Genomic DNA, 20,451 nt, shown 5'->3' on the forward strand with positions numbered 1-20,451 from the left:
TCCCAAGGAATTATGGGGAAATAATCTGTGGACTGGTGAGACAAAAGTGGAACGTTTTGGAAGGTTTGGGGCATCTGCTATTAAAACTAACAGGATTATAAAAAAATGACATCACATCTGCAGTCCAACATGGTGGATGGTGGTTTGGGACTGCTGTGCCGCTTCAAGGATCTGAATCACTTGCCATAATTGATGTCCGTCCGTCCGTCGTCGTCTTCCGCTTATCCGGGGTCGGGTCGCGGGGGTAGCAGCTTTAGTAGGGAGGCCCAGACGTCCCTCTCCCCAGCCACTTGGGCCAGCTCCTCAGGAGGAACCCCAAGGCGTTCCCAGGCCAGCCGGGAGACATAGTCCCTCCAGCGTGTCCTGGGTCTTCCCCTGGGCCTCCTCCCGGAGGGACGTGCCCGGAACACCTCTCCAGGGAGGCATCCAGGAGGCATCCTGACCAGATGCCCGAGCCACCTCAACTGGCTCCTCTCGACGTGGAGGAGCAGCGGCTCTACTCTGAGTCCTCCCCGGATGACTGAGCTCCTCACCCTATCTCTAAGGGAGAGCCCAGACACACTACGGAGAAAACTCATTTCAGCCGCTTGTATCCGGGATCTCATTCCATAATTGATGGAACCACGCATTCTGCTCTCTAGTAGAAAATTCAGAAGAAGAATTTATGCCCATCAGTTTGAACTGAAGACTTCTCTTTTTAAAAAAAAAAGTTGCTTAAATGTCCTTTTAAAGGAATTATACCTTATTCTGCACAAATTCGAACTGTGAGTGTGGAGAACTGTTTAGTTTGAACTGTGAGCACCGTCCCCAGCAGTTTCCACCCCATGAGAAACCCTCAACATGCACAAGACTCGACACGCACCTCAAGCTCGTGCACAATCCTCCAGAGGAAACAAGGCTTAGTCGAGGGACTATTCTTTGTTTTCTGTGACATAAAAGGCTATGTCTTGGGTAAATAATATTTTCTTATGTGTATGGTCAACACTTACATGCATGCCACGCTGTTCTGTTTGCATACCCTGTCGTGCACGTGGCTGGAGGAGTTGCTGCTTTGCAACGGCCTCGCACCTCAATGTGCCACTGGCAGAGAAAGTCGTCCCAGTTTGTCTCCAGCTCGCTGCTTAGTCCTACTAGAAAAATGCTAGACGTGCTCGGTCCATTGTTATTATCAAATTACATCTTTTAACGGAGCAAGAAGCGACATTTCACTACTAGGTGGGCTGTTGAGCACTGTTTGTAGACCAAAACAAGATGTGTGCAAAGCCACACCTCTCTCTACCACAACTCCAGCTGCAACCCTGACCACCCCCCCCTCCCAATTACCATCGCCTTCTCACCCTTTGCCTCCTATGCGCATATTTGCAAATGATAAACACACAGCAAAACTGCATCACCTTTTGGAGACGGATGAGGCGGTCTGAGTGGGGGATTTACAAATTACCCCTATGCAAAAGGTGCGATTAGGAGCAGTGAAGTGAGCCGCGGTGTGATCCGCGTGGTGCAGTGCGGTGACTTTCGCTGGTGCACAAAAATCTGAACATTTCTGTTAAATCGCGTCGCAGCAACCAATCAGAGACTATTCGTTGTGACACGCGGTGAAGAAGTGCAGCGGAGACAAAGCTTTTTTCAATCAAATTGGGAGATAGAAAAATTAACGTTGACATGGGATTAAGTGAGGAAAGCTCTTTAGAGTTTTGTGGGTGGCTTTGAAAAAAGCTGTTTTAATTTAGCCCTGAAAGGACTCATCATTCATCAATCAGTCATTCATCATTCTTCCACCTCTTGTAGCCCAACAACTGGCCCGTCCAGCCGCTGCTTCTGTCTGTCGGTCTCTTGCTCTGCTCTCTCCAGCTGCTCTCGCTGCTTCTGTCTGAGCTTCATAGCTTGGCCCAGCAAGCCGCTGCATCTGCGCTCGGGCTCTCTCTATCCACTTCTTCTGATCTCCCAGTGTCCTTACCTCTGTTGTACGGGTGATCCGTCCCCAAAGCGGCATAACAGTTTTGGATCCTGGACTCCCCGAACTGGGGGAGTATCTCTGGAGGATCTAGACCCGCAGGGACGCCGGCGCCGTCGCTCGGCGTTCCCCAATAAATACACCACCGTGACTCGCTTGGTAAAATCCCGGTCCACCCTGTTGAGTCGAACAGACATGCGGATAGACGCTTCTCTGATGATGGGGTGATGCGCGGTGAAGTTGGTGTCACCGTGTGAAATGCAGAGCGGTCAGCGCCGTGCAGATACCGTGTTCTGTGTGAACGCACCACTAGAAAGAGAATGTTTTCATCCGCTGGACATGTTCTCTGCCATTTTGCAGCTACGCTATACTGTTCTGATCGAGACCTTTTATTATTATTATTATTATTAGTAGTAGTAGTAGTGTTAATATTAATAATAATAATAATAATAATAATAATAATAATAATAATAATAACAATTGTCCTGAGCAGTAGGACAATGATCCAAATTGTACCAGCAGGACCACATTTGACAGGATTATAAAGAAGCAAACAAACAAAAAAAAAACAACGGTTAAAGATTGGCCTAGTCAAAGTCTACACTTTAATTTAACTGAGATAAGGAGCATGATCTTAAATAGGTTTTAATACTCAAAACAATGTTTCACTATGGCCAGATGTCTTTTTCTTCTCTTCATACAGGTGATTATCATTTAAAAAACAGTTTTGGTGTTAACACGGGTTATCTGATTATCAAATCTGTTTCCTGATCTAAAAAGAAGTGTGGCAATGAAACAAAAACAAATGTACAGGTGGAAAAACTTCTCCACAGTTTCAGCTCCTTTGCAGGATTTCGTTTTACTGCAGATTTTAAAGGTGATGTTTAAAGCCATACCATTTAAATGTATCACTACCTGACCCCACCTACCTTCCATCTTTGCAAACCCAAAAATAAAACACCCTTTTTCAGTTTACACTATTTTCTCCGCCCTGATAATCTGCATCCATCCACCTGATCATGGACTCTGTTGTTTTCTGTCTCCAATTTGCCATCATTGTCTTGTTTAAAAGCATGAGTCAGAGCCTTGGAGAGACATTTCTGTCCTTTCACTCCATTAGTCCGACAGCGCCTCAGACGCTTTTCATGTGCTCACTGATCGTATCATTATTCCAGCTGGTCCAAATACCAAATCACTCTCTGATGTGTGATGCTATGAAGATTTTCTTCCCCACTGACTGTCAGAACCACAGTGAAACAGACCTAAGCGTGCCAGGATAGAGTAACACGTACAAAACCATGAATCACACATGGGTAATGCACTCTTATTGGCTGGTTGGATCTTTTTTTCCCCTCACCATTGTTGTAAGGGGAATAATAATGATGATCAGGGGCTAATGCATAATTCTTTTGAATTAAGCCAGAAAATACCCTGCTTGTTACTGGAGGCCACACAAGCTTAAAATCAGAGCCTTGTCACCCCCTAAAGCTCTGAAACTGGTGAAACTAAAACCTGCGCCTACGTTTGCATTTTCAACCTGACTGAATCTCAGACTGAGTCAAATCTAATTTTGTGTCCACTCCTGCCAGAGTAAAATAAAAAACGGATTATTTTGGCATAAAACTCAGCCACATGTCACAGGTACACACTGCAGGCAAACAAATGCTTACTAAAATGCATTCCTAGATCCAAATACTGATCATTTTTTACACTGTGAAATAAAATTATATTAGTAACTTACATTTATATCGTGTGATTATAGCTTATTTTACAAAATGTGTGGTAAAACTATGAATATATTCAAGATTTTCAGCAGTTCAAACTGTTGACATTGAATTTAGTCTCTGGTTTTGTCCCTGACGATGGGCATGAACAGAATTTTGATCCAGCCTTTCAGAGAAATTCAACATCAACACGTCTTTTCAGACGTGTCCTTGTTGCTCTGTCCTTTGTACCGGGGGAGTATTCACTTTGCAAAATCACTTGCATTATCTTCATTGTATTATCTATAAAAATGAAAAGAAATGCTTTTGGGACACGGCGGTTTTATTTCATTAGTCGTTCAGCGTCAGTCCTCTGATTCCCTAAAATATTAAGCAAATTAAAAAACGGATGACATGGAGGGCTGTAGAGAAACGAATGCTTGTGGATCGGCATTTCTCCACAAAAATGTTTTAATATATTCCGATTGAACTGGGCACTTAAATCTATAGAAATGACACCTTAAAAGGGCCTTTTGTTTATAATTGTTTTGCATAGAGCATGAAGAAAACATTTGAACACGAAAGGAAATCTGTTAATTAATTCTTTGTGATGGTGAGCAGGATTCATGGTGGCACAGAAAAATCAAAAAGCCAGACTGCACAAAGGTTTGCAGCACAAGCTTGTGTTTACATTGTCACCTTGTTCCTTAAGGTATGTGGGCCACGGCTCATGAACACGAGTGAGAGTGACATCAGTCACAGAGCCCGGTGGATGCGTGCGTGTCATTGAGAGCCATGCGTCTCAGCTGTGCAGCTGTCAAAATGTCAGCTTGATATTTGAAAAAAAAAAAAAAAAAAAAAAAACAGCAAGGCACCACAGCCTCACTTTTCAGAAGCAAAGGGAACCAACAGGTGGAATCCTGTTTGTTTCTAATTTGTTGCTCTTTTCTATGAGTTACAATTACTGTAGTTCTGCAAAAAGACTCAGCCCTCTCAGATCCTGCCACTACCAATTTTAATAATTAGAGTAAGTTGTATTTACATTGTCTACACGTCTAATAAGTGGATGTAAATAGCCTAAAAGGATAATTATATTTCTTTGGAGTTGCATAAATTCACACTGAAATGTTTAGAACAAAATCCCTATAAAAAAAATTACAAGTGCCTCAATTAATGATACCCATAATGCACCCATAAGGTTGGAGCATAAAAAGAGAAAATAAATCTTGCAAAATCTCTCTGGATCAATAAGACTCACGGGACCTCTTTAATGATCTCTTCTCTTAAGCTCACCCCACGCATTACCCTGCAGGGTTTAGATCTTAAGGCTGGGATGGCCATGAAAAAATTAGATTTTCTTTGTGGCATATCATTTCCTGCATTAATTTGGCCACGTTTTGGATCAGTATCCCGCTGAAAGATCAGATGAAGAGCAATTTTCAGATTTCTGGTGGAGTCGTTTTATTTAAAATGTCCTGGTAGTTCAAAGTGTTCACAATGCGGTGGATTTTAACAAAGTTTCCATGCTCTTTGAAAGAAGAAAGGCCCACTGCATGACAGATCTCTATCATGCTTTATGGTGAGCCTGTCAGGTGGGTTCTGCACATTTTCATTCATTTGTTTTGTGTGATGCTGAAAAGGGACATTTTATCTTTGTTTGATCAAAATATCCAGTTACAGACAGAGTGCAGAGATGACTGCATCGTCCACTTGAACTAAGTGGACTCATTGCCCAAATTTGATTCAGCCTCGGCCAAAGCATCGCATGATACTGTTTAACAACGGTATAAAAAGTAGAAAGAAACAAGAAAACTGATTATTGGCAATAAAGCTGTTCTTTCTATTCATTTATTAGCTATTTTAAATAGCTTTATTATCAATGCCTTGTCCAAAATTTTAAAACAATTGGAGGAGCGTTGATGGGCCACAGCGATGTCCAGATTAAATCTAGCCTAAGGTATAATTTCATTTAAACGAGTTCCCTTTTTGTTTTTAGCTTTGTGTCAAATGGAATAGAATACAAAATAATAGAAATATCCTTTAATATCCTACAATGGGGATTTCAGGTGTACCAGCAGCAGATTGAAAGGCAAATTGAAGCATGCAGATACACACAAAGGTAAATATATATATATATATATATATATATATATATATATATATATATATATATATATATATAGTAAGGACAGATTTGCAACATTGAAATGCTGTAGACTTAATAATTATTTAAATAGCCTACTCAAAAAATCTAAGACTTGTGAAACCGAGTTGGGTGATTTAAAAAAAATTGCAAAACATGTGTGTATATTTATACATTCAAAACACACCCCACAAACTATCTATAAGAATGAAAAAACAGCAGAGATATAAACACTTATTGATATATAGAGGTTGTGATTATATTTTACTCAATCCATACAGTAACACAACCATGACGATGACTAGAAAAGTCAAATGAAGCCAACAAAACTACAAATGATACTTAAAGTGTTGTTTTTGATAATTAAATGGTTGTTGAGTTTCAAGCTGTTTCAGCCCAGTGCATTAAAATGTCTTCCCAGCTTAAAGACTTGAAACACACACAGCATGAATCATGCTCTGGGTCTAATTACTGTTTCCTTAGGGAACAATTTCCATAATGTCAGAGAACCATTAAAAATGTATGGACAGCCAAAACGTCAACGTTGAGGTTGCACAGTAGAAATTCACAAACCACCAGATGACATCATTGTGACAAGGCTTTTATCTCCTCATCGACCAACGCAGAGCAGGAAGACTAAGTTAGAGATATGAAGGAAGCCACACACCGCTGGTTTCTGTGGAAATTATACAGGCGGCAATGACGGGTGTACAGTGTTTCTGAAATGCCTAAACACCCCGGTTTTAATTTATGTAAAAGAACATGACCATGTGAAACATTTGAAAACATTTTACCCAAAAATTATATATCCATCTTGTGAAATTTAACAGACAAACAAACAAATCTGTTGTGTGTAGAAAAGAAATGTAGAAAACAAAAAAGCTGCAACAACCTTCTTGCAAAGTGTGTACACCTTTAACACCCAAAATGTTTCAGATTGCGTGGAGGAGGTGAGGTACACCCTGAAAAGGTTGCCACTCCATAGCAGGACAACACAAAGGACAACTCTGCACAAATACTGGCCTAATAGCTATTTAATAGTTGACAATTAACCAACAATTTTTAGAAAGACGTTGCAGAAAACCCTCACGATTTTTCATGCATTCATATCACAAATGCTGTAATACATTTTCAAACAAAACTAAAGGTGCATAGTGCAACTTTTAAAATTAAATGTTATTTATTTTCCATACATGCCCTCACAATTACCCAAGATGTAAAATGAGTTTTGGGCCGAATCCTCTTGGCGTGTAACCTGTCGCCTTAATCGATTCATTAGCGGGAGAACATGGGCTAACTTCAATATTTATAACTTTCTTACCTCAGAAGACATTATGCCTCTAAGCAAAAGACCTGAGCAGTCGCAGCAGCAGATGCATTTCCTCTTCTCCCATGCATGTTCTCAACACTGGTGTCATTTCAACTTGTCGCCAGAGGGGGCAGATGTCTGCAAAAACCCAGGAAATTGTGCTGTGCTCCTTTAAGTACTACAATTTTTACTATTTTTTTTTATTCAGGGACATTCAGTTTAAGTATTAACACTTTTAAAAACTAATTTTGGTCAAAATTAGGTTTTTGTTTATAAAAAAAGCAACAGACAATAAAACAACAGAAGAAAACAAAAGCACAAATAAAAAAAAACAAAAGAAACGCACAATTCAGTCTCAAAAAAATGCCGTAATGAATGAAAGTTGTTTTTAAATGAGTTTTAATAATGTGAACAAAGGGTAAGGAAACAGATTTCCTGAACAACTGAGGGAAAATAAATGAAATAAATCAGCTTTCATATGTTGTTGACATATTTTTCTTCTTTGCCCTTTTTGTTGTTGTTTTTGCACTTTAGATTTAAAACATTATAAGCTGTGAACTTCGGAAGGCTGCAACCACCTAAGAAAACATAATGCTTGCATGATTTCCGACGGTATATGAAAACACTAAAGCTGGTCTTAATTCAGGCGAAACTGCAGCCAGTATTATTCAACAGTATATACATATAAGCGCTGTCTCTAAACCCTGAGTTTGCGAGAACTTCTGCTTCCCCATTTAGATCGACTGCCTCTGCCCTGCACTGAAAACACAACTCAGCACAACACCTGCAGCAGACGCGTTTGCTGTTGCAATTATTTTTACCTCTTTTCCATGATCTCAAATCTACTACCACATAGGGTCATTAGCTGCATCTTGTTACTGACTTTGGTTTGCCGGTGTTTGCAAGCTCCAATGCTGAATTATCACTGTGATCATGCATCGGAAAACGTTATCTAAGCTGATACCTCACAGCTCTGCTAAGCTTTAGCTTTAGGGTAGCTGGTTAGATGTCATCTATCTCAGGTATTTTTTTATTTTTTTTTGCAAAGCAAGCAATATTTCATCACCTGCAGAAACTGCAGAACCAGAACATTTAAAGCTGAAATGATCTAATGGATTTACCTCAAGGGGAAACATGCAGAAATTAATTAGGTTATCTCTTGGTCATTAGTTTTTATCTCTAACATTTGAAGCGTGTTCCAGGCACTAAATGAGAGGCCCAAGTGGTTTAATTACTGCTTTTTATAATCATGATTAATTAGAAGCGGGGAGGGCTTCTGTGCCCGGCCCGAGACGTGGCCTACATTGGCAATAAATATGCTTTTTATTTGTTCAAAACAGTCACTTTACCATTTAAATAAGTAAAACTCTTAATTAATGATTAATCGCTGTTAGAATTGGGTCAGTTCCAATTAGTTATCAATAATTAATTACCAAATGGAGCAAATAAGAGTTAATATTTCTCTAATTTGGATAATTGGCAGCAAGTTAATGAGTCATTTTTGTCACCAAACAATATTTTGTACAGTGCTCACAAATAAGGATGTAGGATCCGAGGGAATATTCTGATTTATCTTTCTTCCCTCTTCAACACCTCTCTGTGTTGTCTCCGTCTCTTGCAGTGGGACGAGGTCAGTGTCCTGGATGACCGGGGGAAGCTCATCCGGACCTTTGAGGTCTGCAATGTCAATCAGAATCCCCGGCAGCAGGACAACTGGCTGGCAACACCTTTCCTCTACCGTCAGTCGGCTCCACGGATGTTTGTGACCCTGCGCTTCTCCGTGCGCGACTGTGCCAGCCTGCGCACGCCGTCGCCCACCTGTCGAGAGACGCTCACCCTGTACTACAAGCAGGCCGACTCGCAGAGGGAGCTGATGAGGACCTGGGTCGCAGAGGTGAGGTCAAACCCGCAAATCAAACTTTTTCTTTTCTGTTTTTTTTTTTTCAATTAAAGTTTATTTGGAAAGTTATCTGAGTGTTGAAGTAGTCGGACGTCTGCCTGACTGTGTTCCAAAATCACCCCAAAAAAAGCTTGAGGAGGACCCTCAAAGCAGCCCAGGGTCTGATAAACCCCTTCAGTTGGAGAGGAAATTAATTATTTCCTTTCATAACCTAAAAACTGGCGTTCTTCTCCTGACATTTTTTTCAGAATGAGCTTTGACAACATTGTAAACCAGTCTGTATTTCCTTATGTGTTTTTGCTTTGCACTGGTAATTTACACAGCTTCCCAACCACATGTCTGTCTAGACGCTATATATTGTTTCTAGCATCACTGAGAATGACAAGCAGCTTTTGTCCTCACATTTTAGCACTTTTTTTTTTTCCAGCTTTTGTCCTTTTTGTTGTTCCACTGGACATTAATCAACCATTCAACCCATGCAGGCGTCTTTTGAGATGAACGTGTGCTGTTTGGTAGTTAGACAGTAGTAAAAAAGGTAATTTCAACTGGGTTTTGTTCAGCGCTGTTTGCAGCTTTTCTTTGTTGGAGGATGTCATGAGACATAAAAAGAAAGATAAGAAAGGACAGTAGGAGACATTAAAAGAATGTTTTACCAACAATGTTGCACCTACTTAGTCTAACCAGGGATGTGGCTCTGCAACTGCATCATTTCCCACATCATTTACATCTCATCAGAAGAAAATCTGCTCCAAAAGGAGGCGGCTCAGTTTCAGGGATATGGGTCAGCTCCTCTTTGTCACTTCATTGCTTCCCAGATCAACAGACATCAACTTCAACCACATTTTTTTTTCTTTGAATTTGTACCTTTGCAGAACTACAGGAAATAGCAAATCTCACAGTGAAAGGGACTACAATAGTTCCACAAAAGGTGCTTGTTTAACAAAGCACGTAGGGATTATATCAACAAAATTAAATAAAAGTGGTCCTACCAGGTTGGTAATTTAAAAAAGGAAAACCCAGGCTAAATGAACAATGATTTCATACACAATGCCCTTACTACACATTAAACCTTTCCACATTGGGTCACATTACGGCGCCTAATTTTACAGTATTTAATAGACATTGGTGGAACAGTGCCTAGTTGCGAAATGGAAAGAAAATGATATATGACTTTCATTTGGCATGGATTTGTATTCAGTCCCCTTTACTCTGAAATTCAGATAGTAAAATGCATTCAGAAGTCAGTTATTTCATGGAGTTACACATACCTGTGTGTAATTTAATCTCAGTATAAATCCAGCTGTTCTGTGAAGGCCTCAGAGGTCCGGTAAAGAACATTAGTGAACAATTAGCACATCTCACGGAGCAGCGTTCAGTCGTATGAGACTGAGCCACCAACTCTAAACATAAAGTGAGGAGCTAGGAGGAGGAAATGGTTTAGATTCAACCACACTCAAGTGTTAGAATGGCCCTGTCAAAGTTCAGACCTGAATCAAATACATAATCTGAGGCAAGACTTAAAAATGGATCATCGTAGATGCTCTTGATCCAGTCTGACTTGGGCTGGAGCCTATTACAAAAAATTAACTGTGTCTAGGTATGCACAGTCTTAAAAAGACTTGCAGTTGTAATTGCATCTTACAACGTGCTAACTCAGGGGGCATTCTTTGTATTTGCAAAAAAAAAATAATAATAAAAAAAATTAAAGACCATATTTCCATGGTCACTTCAGAAATATACAGTACTTTGTGTTGGATCACATAAAATCCCAACAGAATACATTTCAGTTTACAGTTTTTGGAAGAAAAAGCAAGAGTGTTAAAGGGGTGTGAATACTTTTGCAATGCCTTCTATATATTTTCATTTAGGTAAATGACTGTGAAAGTTGTGGCTCACAGCAGCTGGTCAGAATGATTAACTTAAGCATTTTCTTATGGCATATAATGACCAAAACCCTTGTTTCCATAAGAAATTATTTTATTTCTTATGATGGTTGGAAATACATCTTAATGCCGCTTACTTAGGACACTTTCTTGTTGAAAAAGGTTAATCTGCATGCAGTAGCAGTGATGAACATAATCTCAATACATTGCATTCCCATACCAGGTAACAGTTCATTATTCAGTATTTTTTATCACAGTTGGTCTGAGCTTGAAGGAATAAGGAGTCACACTACTCTGTTGTTAAATACATGTCTTGCTGCTCTGCTATGTTTTTTTCCCCCACATTTGCCATTGAAAATTAAAAACCAAGGTGAAAGGAAGGGAGACGGGTTTTTATTTTATTTTTATTTTAACAGACCCATATCCTCCCTCATCCTGACTGCTGTGATGGTATGACCAGGCGATGCGTTTATCAGCTGGCAACCACCACACACTGACTTGACCTTTGTGCAGCGCATGTGTAGAAGGCCACGCGTTGCTCAGTGCTCACACAGCGATGATGTCTTCACAGATAAGCCTCCCGAATCTCAGCCTGAGGCAAAATAACCACGGCTACATTTCAGCAGGCATTTCAGAGCAGAGCAGCATGCCTGTGAATAGCCGTCACTGTCTTCCAAATCCATTAAAATAAAAGGAGCTTATACCCAATAGTGTGGTGGGGTGTTAAAAATTGAGAACGGACTATATTTCCCAATGCGTGATTTTGACAAATTCTAAAAATGGGCCTTGTAGCTCCGTTCGTTAATAAAAAATCAAAACAGTTTGAGTTAGCTAAATACTTTCCCTGATGAATTATATTTAGTACCCAGAAGAATTGGCCTGCTTTGGACCTAATTTTGTGCACAAGCCTGCCAGCAGTCGATATGTAAATGATTCAGTTTGCAAGGAGCTGGCGTGTCTAGAATATGACCAAAGGGGAGGAAGCGGCGGCATCGTGAGCGAGCCACTTTGCATCCAGGCCCGAGGGGTTGACATGGGACCTTCGATGTGTCAGTATTACCAGCTCTGTGATCCATTTCAGATCGTAAGCTAACCAGTGCAATACAATGACGGGACACCCTCTGGGCGCATTTTGTTTTATTTCCACCACATCATTCATGATTAGCTATCTGAAACAGTGTGTTCAATTTTGGGATGCTGATTCGTTGATTACCAAATCTGCCTGATTGTTCCTATAGCTGGGGTTAATATTAAATTTGCCAAGCTCTTGTCCGTTTCATGCATTGTATGAAAAGCTCCTAATCCCTGGGAGTCGACTGTACGGCAGAAATTACTCCCTGATTAAGTAGAGTCTGGCCACAACACATTTAAACAGGTATTATTTTAGTCACTGCTTGAGGCAAAGTACCTTCAGACAGAATTAGTAAAGTCGTCACAAGTGATTGAACGCTGTTAACATTAAAGCTGCAGCCCTTTTATTGTCGCCCAACAATGACTGATTGCATAATCACTCTGATTACTGTAGAAAGAGCCGCTGAGATTAGTGGTTTCTTTTGATCAGACACACAGGCTACAACTTTTAATGTTAGAAAAATGTAGCTTTGGGATAAAATATGGTAACTTTATTGTCCGTCATCTTTGCGAAATCCAGATTTGTCTTTGACACATAAAGCACACAAACAAAACGCACTGTTAAAACAATATAGCCAAAAGCTTTCACCTTAAACATCTCATCAGTCAAAACTCAAACCTGCTTACATAGCATGTGTTGAAACCAAGTGACTGAGATCAGAAAGATTTTATTTTTATTTTCTTTGAGGTCATCAGAGTTTGAATCATTCAGATTTTCTTTTTCTTAAGGAACACATGAAGGAGGAAAAAAATGTGCTGCAGATTGTTCGTAAAACGTAGCAGTTTTAAATCCACCAGCAAATGATCATCCATACATCAAAGTGTTTGTCCGTATTTATTTGGTCTGGGTTAAACTCAAACTCAAATAGTGCACCAAAGTACAATCTGAGAGATTATGATTCATAGACAGAAAATGGTGGTAGTTCTGATTATTTTGTATTTGACCTACCGTCAGCTTTCAGAGCCGACCAGGGGAAAACTACCTCTCTGGGTGATTGCTCACTGCATCTCTAGCTGAGATAAATGGGTACCCATGAAGGTTTTGTGTAAACAAACATTTTCATCCTCAGGGAAAAATAAATGCTTTTTAAAAATTCAAATCAATGAGGAAGGAGCGGAGTGTCATAAAGTAGCCACAAACGGCACTTTGCTGAAAGTCAAAGCAAAGCCTAAAACACAAACCCCCACTGGGACCTGCGCAGACTCAAGTCAGCAGTCATGATTCCTAAAATACTTCATGCAAAAGCATGAAGCATTATTGCGAAGTGCAGAGTAAGGGATACATAGTTTTCAAGTTCTTTTCTACAAATAAATACCCTAAAAGTGGGACCTGAATTGGTATTCAGCCCCCTTGAATAATTACTTAGATTTAGAAGAACTACTTGCAGGTAGTAGGTACTTTTAGACTTTGACTTTAGACTTTAGACAGCTTTATTTGTCATTCTGTATGCACAAAGTGCGTACAGAACAAAATTTCGTTTGCATACAGCTTGAAAAACTCACAGTAAATTGCACTAATTTTCAGGATAAAGATGCAGCAGCGATTTATGTTTTGGGATAAATATCAGTTTTTCCACATCTAGAGTCTTACTTTTCAGCTTTTTTCTCGTTTTTTGCGCCAAACAGTCCAAGCTCAGTCAGATTGGATGCAGCCGGTATAACTATCAGTTTGTCAGGTTTTGCCACATATGCTTTATTCAATTTAGTTCTGGGCTTTGACTGGGCCATATAGTGCAATCTACTGTGATTTTTAGAGTGATTTCTAGAGTGATTTTTTTCAAGCTGTATGCAAACGAAATTTCATTCGGTATGCACTTTGTGCATACAAAATGACAATAAAGATATCTATCTATCTATCTATCTATCTATCTATCTATCTATCTATCTATCTATCTATCTATCTATCTATCTATCTATCTATCTATCTATCTATCTATCTATCTATCTATCTATCTATCTATCTATCTATCTATCTATCTATCTATCTATCTATCTATCTATCTATCTATCTATCTATCTATCTATCTATCTATCTATCTATCTATCTATCTAATTTATGGTCTAACCTCGTGGTTTTCAGTCCTAGTCCTAAAGGACCCACCATCCTACATGTTTTAGATGCGTCTCTGCTCCATGACACCTGAATCAAATGATAGCATTACCTCTTCAGCAGACATCAAGGGCTGCAGAGGCCTGTTAATCACACATTTTTTAAGACGGGTGTGTGGAGGCAGGGGAGCACCTAAAACAGGCAGGACAGTGGGTCCTGAGGACCAGGATCAAAAACCACTGGTCTAACCTTTAAACAAACGCGATTGGAGCTTTTGCTGTCTGTGTAGGATTGTATTGTCCTGTAGGAAGGTGAACCTCGGCCCCCGTCGCATATCTTTTGCAGACATTGACAGGTTTCTGCCCAGGATCACCTTGCATTTAACGTGATCCAGTCTCCCCATAAACTCGGACTGATGGACTGCATCTACACAGTATGAAAGTCTTTCTTGATGTGTTTCATGGTGATCAGTAGTCTTAGTGTTTCAGCATACCAAGCTCTTAAAAGCACCTTGCTCCACATCCTTGCATTTTACCCAACAGGGATTGTGGCTGCTAACATATTCTCTCATGTCTTTCTTTCAAAAGCTACTCTTTTGTTTTTACTCATCTATCAAACCCAGGTTACACTCGACAAGAATATGACTAGCATCTCCCTAAGAGTCAGCATCCTACGTTTCTCTTAACTAATAGTGATTTATTGTGCCTTGTCCACTTTGTCTCTCTAGCCCTCTAGCGGTGAGAAAGAGACGAGGGAGGGTTGGGTGAAGATCGACACAATCGCTGCCGATAAGAGTTTCTCCAAAGTGGAGCCCAGTTCACCTCACCAGTATCAGCCCAACCGCTACAGTCGCATCAATGTTAAAACACGCAGCTTTGCTCCGCTCACCCGGAACGGGTAATCAACTCTGCCCTGTTTTCCGTGTCTTGTGTTTTACCTCCACGCGGCACCTAAAAAGGATCCTAACATCCCCCAACTTTACATCTTACCTTTCTTTCAGGTTTGTCTTGGCAATCGTCGACAGCGGAGCTTGCGTTTCCCTCATGGGGGTCTCCATCTTCTACCGCCGTTGTCCAGCCACCAGCCTCCACTTGGCGTCCTACCCGGCGACTCCCTCGGGTGCGGAGCCGACCGCTCTGGTGCCTGTGACGGGCACGTGTGTCCCTCACAGCAAAGCGCAGGGCGGGGCGCCCCCTCGCATGCACTGCAATGCTGAAGGCGAGTGGATGGTGCCCGTTGGAGGATGCGTTTGCGACAAAGGATACGAGCCAAACGTCAACGGGTCTGCCTGCTTGGGTGAGTTCACAGGCTTGTGGTGAGGTTAATTACAAATCGGAGAAACTCACAGATTGGAAACAAGCAGCTGTCTAAATAACCTCAGGAAAGCCTGCAGAAACTTTGGCCTTCTGAGTAGAACAGGTTGGGTTTTAATGAACTCTCCTTATTGGAGTCAGTCCTGGATGAAGGTCAACGTTTCTGGCAAAAAATAAATAAATAGCACACTGAATTCAATTAAATTCAGTTTGTTTTATTAATACCAATTCACAACATGTCATCTCCAAGACACTTTACAAAGTCAATTCAATCGAATCATACGGACAGATCGGTTAAACGTTTTCTGTTGAATGAAACTCAGCGGATTGCATCGAGTCATTGACTAGCAGCATTCACTCCTTCTGGATCAACAGTAGAAAGCCGTCTGCATTGTCGTTGACTTTGCAGCAATCCCTCATACTGAGCATGCATGTAGTGACAGTGGAGAGAAAAACTGCCCTTTAACAGGAAGAAACCTTCAGCAGAACCAGGAGATCATCTGCGACGTCCGACTGGGATTTATGGAAGACAGAACATATACACACAAAATAGGACAGAAACACTGGTCCAGTTATAAAATATTATCAGATAAATCTACAACTTACTACAATTAAAAGCACCTCTGGCAAATATGTATAAAACACCTTAAACTAAAGTCAGCTTTGATTGCAGAAGCATAATCTGCATTGAAGACTTACCTGTGTGTGGTATCAAGGTCATCTATTATTGTTTTTCTTTAACCTTTTTAATTATAGTTCTGTAGAAATGGGAAAGATTTGGTGAGAGGCTGTTTTCTTGATGCCATTACAAATCTGCTTATGTGTAAAGTGGTTTCATAACATTTACCAGCGAAGTCATAGATTTTGGTCAACTTTTTAAAAAATGTATTATAAAAAACAACAACAACAGGGTTTAGTTACAATTATTTTTTATACTGACTGAGATGTACAACAAAATTCAAAGTACCTGGAATTTAGTCAACATCTTTTACTTAATCTTTGAGATGATCATAGTGCTTTGGATGTGAGCTGAAGGCCAGAAGTGCCACAAAATGTGGAGGGAACTGTGCACATAATGTTTTGATTAAGCATTTGAGGTTTTTAATTTTTCTGCAGCACTTTCTTTTATTTACCATTTCTTTCTTCAGATCAGTTATAGCTGCTCAGATCTCAACGGCAAATGAAAAGACAGACGAGAAATTCACAAAATGGAATAGTTTAACAACATTTCACGACATTCTTTCCAGCCTAAGTTTCTCACTGGGCCTTTTTATTGACACAGCCCATTTGCTGTTATAAAACAGTGGGCCTTATAAAAGTGCGGAAGCATAAAAGCTCTACATTCCTGAGCCAAAAGAGCCTCAGTCCCTCCAAACCACATGCTGAGGTCATTTTAGTCCCTTAAACATTGCTGAGTGAGATGAGCACCGATCAGAGTCTTGTGGCCGACTTCTGGTTTCCGTGTTTGGCAAAGCTTTGCCATTCCGATACTAATTTTGGCTGAGTCCGCTTTCACTTTCCGAACTGAAATGGGAGAAGCTGTTAAAAAAGGAAAAAAAGAAAAACAACATTCAAAAAGGTTTTTATGAGCCTTTTTGGTAAGATTTTATTTTCTTATATTAATAACAGTGGCAAAGACACCCTGTGTGTCTAAAAAAGTAACAAAGTTTTCTAAGATTTCATGGACAAATTATATTGGAATGTATGTTGCAATGACAAATAAAGATAATTACTTCAAAGCAAGGTTAAAATTATTGCAAATTTGATATTTAAAACTACCTTTAGGAGCTTATGCTAGTGATTAGTGTAGCTAGCGTTACATATTAACATCAGTCTCAGTTGTCGTGCTGAAAGTTTTGCTCTCTCTTGCTCCATTGCAGCCTGAATGTATCACAGATATGTCTCGACATGTCCCTAGAAAATACAGCATCTATTTCATACATGAAAACGCTAATTATGACTGTACTTTATTCTGTATTAACTACCAAACCCAGCAGAGTTGTTATCAGCTGAAATTATTCGCACATGGTGGCTTCATTGATTAAAAAAAGATGATTTTTTTTTTTTTTTTTTTCCCAGGCAGCCAATAGTCAGGGCCGACCAACTTGAATATTATTAGGACAACTTGTAATTGTCAAATTTTTGCTTAATATTGTGATTACTATATTGATTGCAGTTAGATACTGTTTTCCTGACTCCCTATTTTCTTTTACTTCATCACAATGTCCCCGCAATTTTTTATGAGATGTAGCATCACAGTCTCTACCAATATACATCAATCTCGAAATCAAGGGCAATGATAGCCAAACAGCAGTGGTCAAGAGATATACACTGACCCTTGAAATACAATATCCTACCAAATATTGCATGCAAGCAGTCCAAACCTACGGTGACGAGTCAAAATATTGTGCAGCTCTGCTAAAAATGGTCAGATTCCAGCCATTAACTGATTGTTCAGTTCAGCTTGAAACTGTACCGCAGTCTTATCATGGAGCTCTGTTCATTTCCTCTGAACCTGCTGCAAATCGAACAAGACACAACATTAATCAGAGAAGCGGCCAAGAGGCCCATGGTAACCCGGAAGGAGCCGAAGAGATCTACAGATCAGATGGGAGAATCTGTCCACTGGAAAACTAGCAGTTTTGCACTCCACATATATGTCTTTTGCTGAAGAGTGGCTAGAAGACAGCCATGTAGGTGAGACAGAAAACATGCAGCAGTAGATGTTCTGATCACATGTCGCCTAAAAGGCAATGGTTAACGCACCATTCCCACCTTAAAACATGGTGGCGGCAGCATCACGAGCAGGGGATTTTTTTTTTTCTACACATGGGAATTTTGGACTGAGCAGAGTTGATGGGGAACATTGTGCTAAAAACTGGGGAAAAAAATACCTGTTAGAAAGCGCAAAAGACTTGAGAGTTTGACTGCAGGACAACAACCCTAAACATACAGTCATAAGTGATGCCCACAGTTGCATTCCACCCAGTCTGACTACATTTAAGCTATTTTGCATAGAAAAATCAGGAATAAAGTCAGGCTCTGGATTTGGAAAGCTGGTAGAGGCATTTCCTGAAGGTCTTGATCGTTTCTCCGTACACGATTTCTTCCCTTTGAGATTTATCCGATACTTTGTGTTGGTCTATCACGTATAATCACAAAAAAAAAAAAAAAAACTTTGACATCTGCGGTTGTGACACAATAAACTCTCAGGAAGTTCAAGACGTAGGAAGCTTTTTTTGCAAGACACAGCTAAAGTAGTTGCCACACTCACAGCTAAAGTAGTTGCCACTCTCAAGCATTATATTTACAGGTGATTTCTTAACAGAACAAATGGCCTTGAAAGTCTTGCTGTAGTGATAAACGTTACCTAGAGTGGAAGCAGACATGTGACAAAGACCTCCTGTTCCCACAAGGTACTTCTCCTCCTTACGGGTAATCCAGCCTTGACGTGTTGTGACATTGCCTTCTAACAGTCTTTGTAGGTGTGCTCATTTGAATTCAGGTGTCCAAAGATCTGCCCTCGCAGACATTCAGCTGTTTGGACCGATCTTTTCCTCCTGTCAGTTCTCCTCTCAGTTTTTTTTTTTTTTCTGAGCCGTGGAGCCTCTCAATCAATACTGCTGTCGCTCTGATACACTTCTGTGATTGACCAGGAGACCAGAGGGAATTGAGGGCAGGCAGACAGGCAGAGAGGCTGAGATGCGGAGAGTATCCTATCCATACGGTTTGTAATCACTGGAGGTTTTTCATCCAGAAACACAGATAATTTACAGTCAAAGTGGGATCAACGGATCAAAAGAAGACGGGAGGCATGCAGCCAAAAGACAGAGAGATTATAATAAGGTCAGCGATGGCATAACTGGTCAAGGAGCACTTTGCACTTCTTAAAATGTGTACAGGGGAGAAAAGATTAAGAAAAAAAAAAAAACAGAGAGACGTCCAGATGGATGGGAAGGGATATATGAAGAGAGCGGGAGGAGGGGAGGAAGAGAAGGAAAGAACCGTAGTGGGAGGGAAGTGACACATTTAGGTCATGGCGATGTAATGGCCACTCGTCTGTGAACAAGTGACAGAAACCGCAGGGGGAGAGAGTGGAGGAAAACTGGGGAGAGACTGAAGGATAGGAGGATGCAAGCTAATGACTTAAAGAACTGAACAGGCAAAAAAATGTAAAGACGAGAAGTGAAAGGAGGGTAGAGTTTGGAAAGGTTTTTTGTATATGCGCGTAAGTTCAAGTTGATCTCCCTGCGGTTCTGATATTTACCCCACGGGGGCCTTGAAATAGAAGGATTACAGTCAAAAATGGATTTTCTTCCTGGAATTTCACCTGGCGTAATTGCTCAAGTCTTAACTAACAGTTATTCTTCAGTCTTGCCAAGTCAGCTGTGAAAAGCCTGCCGCTTTGTGTTTGCCGCGTCTTTCTGATGTCTGCTGACAAACCAACGCTTGAAACCACTCGGCTGCCGCAGTAAAAACCTCCAGCGACTGTCTTCAAACTGTCCCAACACGTCGCTGCTCACGCTACTCTGGCTTTTAGTTCCAGCTCTCCTTTGATTATGATTTGTTGATCACTTCACTGACTAATGATGTAGTTTGGCGTCCGTGCATTGTTGTCCTCTTGGGCTCCATGGGAGAGGTATGGAAAGAGGCAGATGGTTAACTGGAAATTATTAACAGGACCCAACCTTTGTTCCCAGCAGAGAGGAGCACCAAAGGTTCTCTTTCTTGGAAATCTTGTTCCTAAAATCCAGATTTCTAAAATGAGAAGATTAACTTTTTTATGAGGTGTAAATAAAAAAGGTTCAAATCTTTATTATTATTATTATTATTATTATTATTATTATTATTATTATTATTATTATTATTATTATTATTATTATTATTATTATTATTATTATTATGTCAGTGATTGGCATTCTTTCACTGCAAAAAAAAAAAAAAACACATTTCCTTTTTTTATAACTAATTTCCTAACTTTTATTCATTTATTTATTTTTATGAGCTATATTTAGCCAAGTTCAATAAATGGGTGCACCCATTTATTTAAAGTCACAAGATGTTT

General features: G+C 40.2%; 1 protein-coding gene across 1 annotated transcript in view; it reads left to right on the plus strand.

Annotated features, from left to right (window-relative positions):
- The window catches only part of ephb6 (eph receptor B6), a 63,882-nt gene that overhangs the window by 9,181 nt on the left and 34,250 nt on the right, over positions 1-20,451 (plus strand). The window contains exons 2-4 of the mRNA XM_021322894.2: positions 8,731-9,003; positions 14,801-14,970; positions 15,074-15,369. Of these exons, the coding sequence (XP_021178569.2) occupies positions 8,731-9,003; positions 14,801-14,970; positions 15,074-15,369 (739 nt within the window). The remainder of the gene's footprint in view (positions 1-8,730; positions 9,004-14,800; positions 14,971-15,073; positions 15,370-20,451) is intronic.

This window comes from Fundulus heteroclitus, chromosome 3 (assembly GCF_011125445.2).
Source record: "Fundulus heteroclitus isolate FHET01 chromosome 3, MU-UCD_Fhet_4.1, whole genome shotgun sequence".
Taxonomy (NCBI): domain Eukaryota; kingdom Metazoa; phylum Chordata; class Actinopteri; order Cyprinodontiformes; family Fundulidae; genus Fundulus; species Fundulus heteroclitus.